At 39.1% G+C, this 6,325-nt stretch overlaps 1 protein-coding gene across 1 annotated transcript; it reads right to left on the reverse strand.

Moving 5' to 3' along the window:
• Positions 1-2,135: 2,135 nt before the first annotated feature.
• LOC21410510 (monooxygenase 1) lies at positions 2,136-6,102 on the reverse strand. Its single transcript, XM_010112950.2, has 6 exons — positions 5,828-6,102; positions 5,478-5,624; positions 5,304-5,354; positions 4,602-4,770; positions 3,715-3,943; positions 2,136-2,843 (listed from the first exon to the last, which is right to left on the reverse strand). The coding sequence occupies exons 1-6, from the start codon at positions 5,905-5,907 to the stop codon at positions 2,305-2,307; spliced, it is 1,215 nt and encodes a 404-aa protein (XP_010111252.1). The 5' UTR covers positions 5,908-6,102; the 3' UTR covers positions 2,136-2,304.
• Between the last annotated feature and the right edge of the window lie 223 nt (positions 6,103-6,325).

The following is a 6,325-nucleotide window of genomic DNA, read 5'->3' on the forward strand; positions in this document are numbered from 1 at the left end:
GGACACCCCCGGGACCCTCGGGACCCCCGGGACACCCCAAGGATCCCTGTGACACCCCCGGGACCCCCGGGACCCCTAAGACACCCCCGGGATCCCCGGGACCACCGGGACACCCCCGGGACGTTTGGGACCCCCGGGACACCCCTGGGACCCCCGGAACACTACCGGGACACCCGGGACCCCGGGGACACCCTCGCGACCCACGGGACCCCTGGGATAGCCCCGGGACCGCCGGGACCCCCCGGATCCCCGGGACACCCCTGGGACCCTCGGGACACCCCCGGGACACCCCTGGGACCCCCGGGACATCCCCGGGACTGCCAGGACCCCCGGGACACCCCCAGGACCCCCGGGAGCCCTAGGACACCCCCGGGACCCTTGGTACCCCTAGGACACTCCCGGGACCCGCGGGACACCGCCGGGACCCCCAGGGCACCCACGGGACCGTCGGGACACCCCCAGGACCCCTGAGACACTCCCGGTACCCCTGGGTCCCACGGGACACCCCCGGGATGCCCGGGACCCCCTAGACACCCCTAGGACCCCCGGGACCCCCGGGACATCCCCGGGGGCCCCAGGACACCCCCGGGACCCCCGGCACACCCCTAGGACGCCCGGGATCCCCGGACACCCCCGGGACCCCCGGGACACCCCCTTTGGTGATTTTCCCTTTAAAAAATAACCCATCAAAAAAGCACCGAGAAGGAGGGAGAAGAACTAGAGACTGTCAGTTGCATGCATGTTAGAGGGGGATGAGGAGTGCTAGGTTGAGAGTGAGACCTCGAACAACGTGAGTAGTTTTGCTTCTCTGTTGCATGTTTAAATACCTTGTTTTTGATTGTTGGATGTGATCAAAATCATATCGACCTTAAGAAGCATACAGAACTGACAGTTTCTAATGCAGATATGATAGTTGAAAGTAAGAAATTATCGGTGATTTATTTTCTAATTCTATTAGAGAATCTTAGATTTTTTAATGCCAACACTTAATTTTTAAGGTTTTGTGTTTTTATGTTTTAAAAAAATATTATTAACCTGAAATATTTTTGCTCACAATTTAAGCCGACATTTTGTTGTCCTCTAATACCCAACTTAAAAGTTAAAACTATATTGTGTGTGATTTTTTTTTTCTCGTGAAACTTTAAGTTAAAAACAAATTACCTTTTTAAAGCCGATCAGGAAATTACATGTAGTAAAAGTTTAAATACAGACAATTGAGAGAGAATTCCAGAGAGAGAGAGAGCAGGGAAGAAGGAAAATAGTCCTGCCGGCAACTGGAAGCATGTCTCCGGTCAGCCGGCCTCCAAAATGTGCCCATACGCTGTATGTCGGCCGATATATACGATGGTGGAGTCCGTGTTGGTGTTTTCTCCTATTTTTTTAGTTATTCGTGGAATAAAGGCAGTCATTCTGAAGGTGTTGGTTTTTTTTGCCCCCACAAATTGCTAGATTTGCATGGGCTTTGGTTGTTTTTATTGTTTTTAGTTGTGTTCCCCCCCCCCCCAAGCTATGACCTTGTGTGGGTTTTGTATTGTTTTCTATCTTCTAGTCAGATCTCCCGATTTGACGAGCTTGATCTAAAATAATACTGGCTTTTAGATATCGGTCTTTGCAGATTGTTTACTATAGCTCTTTCGGGAGAGTCAACCATGGAGGTAGGATTAAACGAGCCAATAGAAGTGCTCCAAATTGTGTCCATTATCGGACCTTGGATCCCTATACTAGAACGCCAACGGATCTATCGATTTTGATTTGTTATATCAAGTTTTTTATATTGAGTTCTCTGTAAACTTCATGGTTTGTTGATTAATGAAATGTTTTTGCATTAAAAAAAAAAAATTACCTTTCAGTATTAAACGACAACAAACTTCAAACAAAACATAAATAAAATTAATTAAAAAACTCTCCTTGAATTATACCGCTTATAACAATTTGTCCCCTAATTTTTGAAAAATAACACTCGTTCCCTCTGAACATTGAAATATTAATAACGAAATTGACATTTAATTTGTTATTAACATTTCATTATTCAAAGCGAACAGATGTTACATTTTCAAGATGAAGGGCAAAATGTTACGACAATAAATATGAAAGAGCATGTCGTTTTTCGATGGGCCACTCTTTTTTTTCCTCCCTAATAAATAATTATGAAAGAGTATTGCACTATGAAGTAAACTATATATAGTAATTTGACATAGAAGCTACAAAATGGTGAGTATTCTTGTAAACAACTAAATAACACAAGACAATACATTTTCATGATGCACACAACTAACAAGGACTAACACATAAATTCTTCAATTTTTATAGGTGGCCGCAGTCATACCGAGTGTGACGAATTGGATCTTGAAAGAGGACAATAATCAACGCAAGAAGCAAGATCTTCCCTATCATTGATGCAGAGCTAAAAAGCAAACCAGTCACATAAGACTGAGCAGACAATCTTACCAACCTCATTCTCCTTTCCTTAACATACAAATCCATTGCTTCCTCCATTTTCTTCCTAAATAGTCCATTATTTCCTTCAAAACCATTAATACTTTCACCATGGATCTTATTTGCCAAACATCTCGCGAGTACTACTGCGTCTTCCATGGCTGCGGAGCCGCCTTGTCCTAGAAATGGCCCCATCACATGCATTGAGTCACCGGCCAGCGTCACCATCCCTTTTCGGAAAGTTCCCAGCAGTATGTCCCAAGCTGGCCGATACCACAAGTGTGTGAGGGATAGTGAAGTTATGTCACAGTCTTTGATCATTTCTATCGTTTCCTTTGGGAAAGCATCGTTGGTTTTCTCTAGAGCCATTTGCTTGATCAGCTCTGGATCTTTAAAAATCTCTGAATCTGTCAAAATAAGTTATGAAATACAAACAATCAACTTTAACTGTTGCACAATGTAATAATATTGCAGCAAATAGCAAAGCTGCAAGGCAGAGTAAGCGTAATTTATTACACAAAAGTGTTAAATTATGTATTAACTAGGTAGAATGGTATTTATTTTGTCTAATCGTTGGCTAGTAATTAGTATTTTGATTAAATAAAGTGTCGTGAGTATTTGAAAACCACCATCATGGAAAGGTTGGAAAAAGATAACATTATTGATTGTAATTGGTAAATTTCAAAAGACATTATTGCCTTTCATTATTTAGTTCACATGCCAAGTAGTAATTTGTTGGGCCTACTATGTCGACAAAAGCGATATGGCAGAACATTTATAATCAACGGCATTACAAAAAAAAAAAGTTTAAACGGAATATTTATAATTAATTTTAGCTAGAACATCTAATATAAGAATGAACTGTAAATAGTGTAAGTTTTAAGTTGTTGGATGCTCAGATTAATTTTTAGTATGAAGGTTAAAGAATTTCCACCTTCGTGGTTAGGCATAGCTTGTCGGCATATCCACATTTATGTAAAGTCTATAGTTCAAATCCGAACGACAATTAAAAAAAAAAAAAGAAGAAAAATAGAATTTCCACCACCAATGTTTGCACAATTTAGGATTACTAGTAAGGACTACTACAACTAACTATAAAATTACACTATTCTACATCCAATGTGCTTTTCTATACTTTCTATCACATAACTTAGTTGCATCCTTTAATGTGCAACATGTTCTTAGGACGCAAAATGGACTCCGGATTGAGTAATTGTATGCTACTAGAATTTGATATTATCGAATTATACTAAATAAATGTATTTTTAAGCCACGTACCTTTGAGGTAACCTGGTAAAAGTAGGAACCAAAAAACAAGGTTTTGATTGATGGTAGATCTTCCACATACAACGTTATTCCCATGAGTTCTGACAAACTCAGGGTCAAACCCATGAGGGCTTGGATAATAGGTTAGCCCTCTTATGCCAAACGCAGGGAAGGACTTCTTGGGTTTCACCTTGAGATATTCTGCTACTACTGAGCTCGCCCCATCACATCCAATCAAAATCTGTTTCGGAACAAATATTCAACTAATCAAATCAATACTCATTATCGTACGTGAAATAGAGGAATAATGTTATTCATTATCATTAGCAACCTTATTGCTACAGATTAAAACTCTAATCCTTCACTAGAGAGATAGCAATAAAAATAAGAGAAACAATCAAGCGCACACACGTATGATTTATAATGACGTATGTTTTCAGCTGCTCTAAAAATTTACTATGATAGAGAAAAAGATTACAAGAGATTTACATATCTCACACTTTTTAATCACTTTTATTCCTCTCTAACCTAATCCTCAACGTTTAAAATTAAAGCAACCAAAAAATACATATGTATGATTACGAAATACACCTACAAAAACTTTGGTCCGTGGTTATGCTGCCACAAATCCTGGAAAGAGGACTTACTATCCCCCTTCCAACCCATGTCGACCTTACCGAAATGGTCGATCTGTGTGCTAACTCTCCGTCATAGCCATAATTAAGTTCCGCAAATCCGAACAATTATAACAGCATAAATGTTACAATGTATATGCAATTCTATCCTAAATTATAGGACCACATAATTTCAGAGTCACCACTGCGAACGTATTGATATCTGGCTAGCAATAATAAGAAGTAACATATGCGAATAAACGAGTGTTAAATAGCAATACTTACTTTGGCCTTTATTGCACGCCCATCACGAAGTTGAAGAATCGGAAAATTGGTCAGAGGGTCCAATTCCACAAAGAGAATGTGGCATCCAAAACGTATGGTGCCGTGGGGCAAATCCTGAGCAAGCATGTTTATTAGATCACTCCTTTTCACACAGCGGGCTTCTCCTTTCCTGCCCAATTAAGCTTAAAACTTTTAGAAGAACGGTAAATGGATTAATCCATTTAGGCATACACCCACACACACACATATTACTCGTTCATTTTTATGTATATATTTATATATAATGTTATTAAAATTAGTGAGTTCAGATAATTAGAGGCTTAGTCTGGTGATAAATTTACAGACTTATAACGTCTGTTTAGAGGTTGAACCCTCACTCCATGTAAAAACACTTTTTTTATTTTATTTTTATTTTTTTTAATATCATTGATCTCACATTCACGATATTTTAAGACTTTGTTCATTTCATTATTTGAGTTTTTAATTTTAAATTTTTATAGTTAAAAGCTCTAAAAAATATCACATATATTTTTTTTACTATAATTAAAAGTTTTTAGAAAATGTCAGTCACATATGAGTTTTGAGTTTAAATTGAAAATTTGAATCCGCAAAATAAATGAGACATTAAGATCATGAAACTCTGAAAAAAAAAGAAGAAAATATGTGCAAGTTTATTGTATATATGTTAATTAATTAACTTACGAGAGAGGTCCTCGTCGTTGCTTGTTGCCATCGAGCCATATGTCTCGTACTCTGTTTTCCAAGGTTGAGATAGATATAAACAAGTATAACGTTAGTTAATCAAAGATACAAGTAATATTAGTTTATGATTTGCGCAATAATCACTTATTTTGCTCAGTTCAAGATTGAGTGTACCCTTGAAGAGGAAGCGCTGTTTGTCTAAGTTTGGGGCCGATACCAAGTTGATCAAGTGCACGCCAACCGTTTGTCAAAATGGCAATGGCACTCCCAAAAGCTCTCAGCGTCTCTGATCTTTCCAAAACCACGCTTTTTATGCCCTTCCTACGTACATATTACATGTAAAACGACGACAATTACAACAACAACGTGATCAAGACTTCTTCATTAAAAGGAACAAAGACTATCGAGTTTGCTTATGGCGGGGGAACCTAAGACGACGAATGTTAGTTGTGTTTCTTTTGCCATCACTGAAGCCACATATCCTGCAGTGATGAATTTGTTTTCTGTGGGAAAGAGAAAAGTACCTGTGAAGTGCGAGGGCAGTGGCGAGGCCACAAATGCCGGCGCCGACAATCACGATATCTATCTCTTCGGCGGCCTCCATTTCTACTTGTGGGAGGTGTTTGATGATTTTGGTGGATTTAGGTACTCTTCTTTTTCTACTTCTCTATGCAACTGGATGATGGCATTTATAAAAGCATGGACAAACAGCTGGATTGACAGGATAAGAGCACAAACAAATTAATGCAATTATGTAATGGTTTGAATTCCTTGTTGTGTTTCCTTGTTTTTGTTTTGGTCAAACTCTCTCATATAATTAATTTGTGGGTCATTTGTCAAGTATAAAGACAACTTGATTTTTGAGTCCCTGCAAATTAAAAATTGGGACTCCACAATATTAACACACACACACACACACACACATATATATTGTTAGGAAATTGTATTTTCTAATAATAATTATGGCCACGTATTTATAATAATTATATTAAGTTATTTAATTAATTAAGTTAATTAAGTGA

This window comes from Morus notabilis, unplaced genomic scaffold (assembly GCF_000414095.1).
Source record: "Morus notabilis unplaced genomic scaffold, ASM41409v2 Scaffold78, whole genome shotgun sequence".
Classification (NCBI taxonomy): Eukaryota; Viridiplantae; Streptophyta; class Magnoliopsida; order Rosales; family Moraceae; genus Morus; species Morus notabilis.

Bases quoted from the DNA above. Each gene is read 5' to 3' on its own strand.
- LOC21410510 (XM_010112950.2), bottom strand. From the start codon at position 5,907: ATGGAGGCCGCCGAAGAGATAGATATCGTGATTGTCGGCGCCGGCATT. The intron at 4,771-5,303 runs GTAAGTTAATTA...TTAATTGGGCAG, and splicing joins CAACGACGAGGACCTCTCTC to GAAAGGAGAAGCCCGCTGTG. The intron at 3,944-4,601 runs GTAAGTATTGCT...GTTCCGAAACAG, and splicing joins GGCGTGCAATAAAGGCCAAA to ATTTTGATTGGATGTGATGG.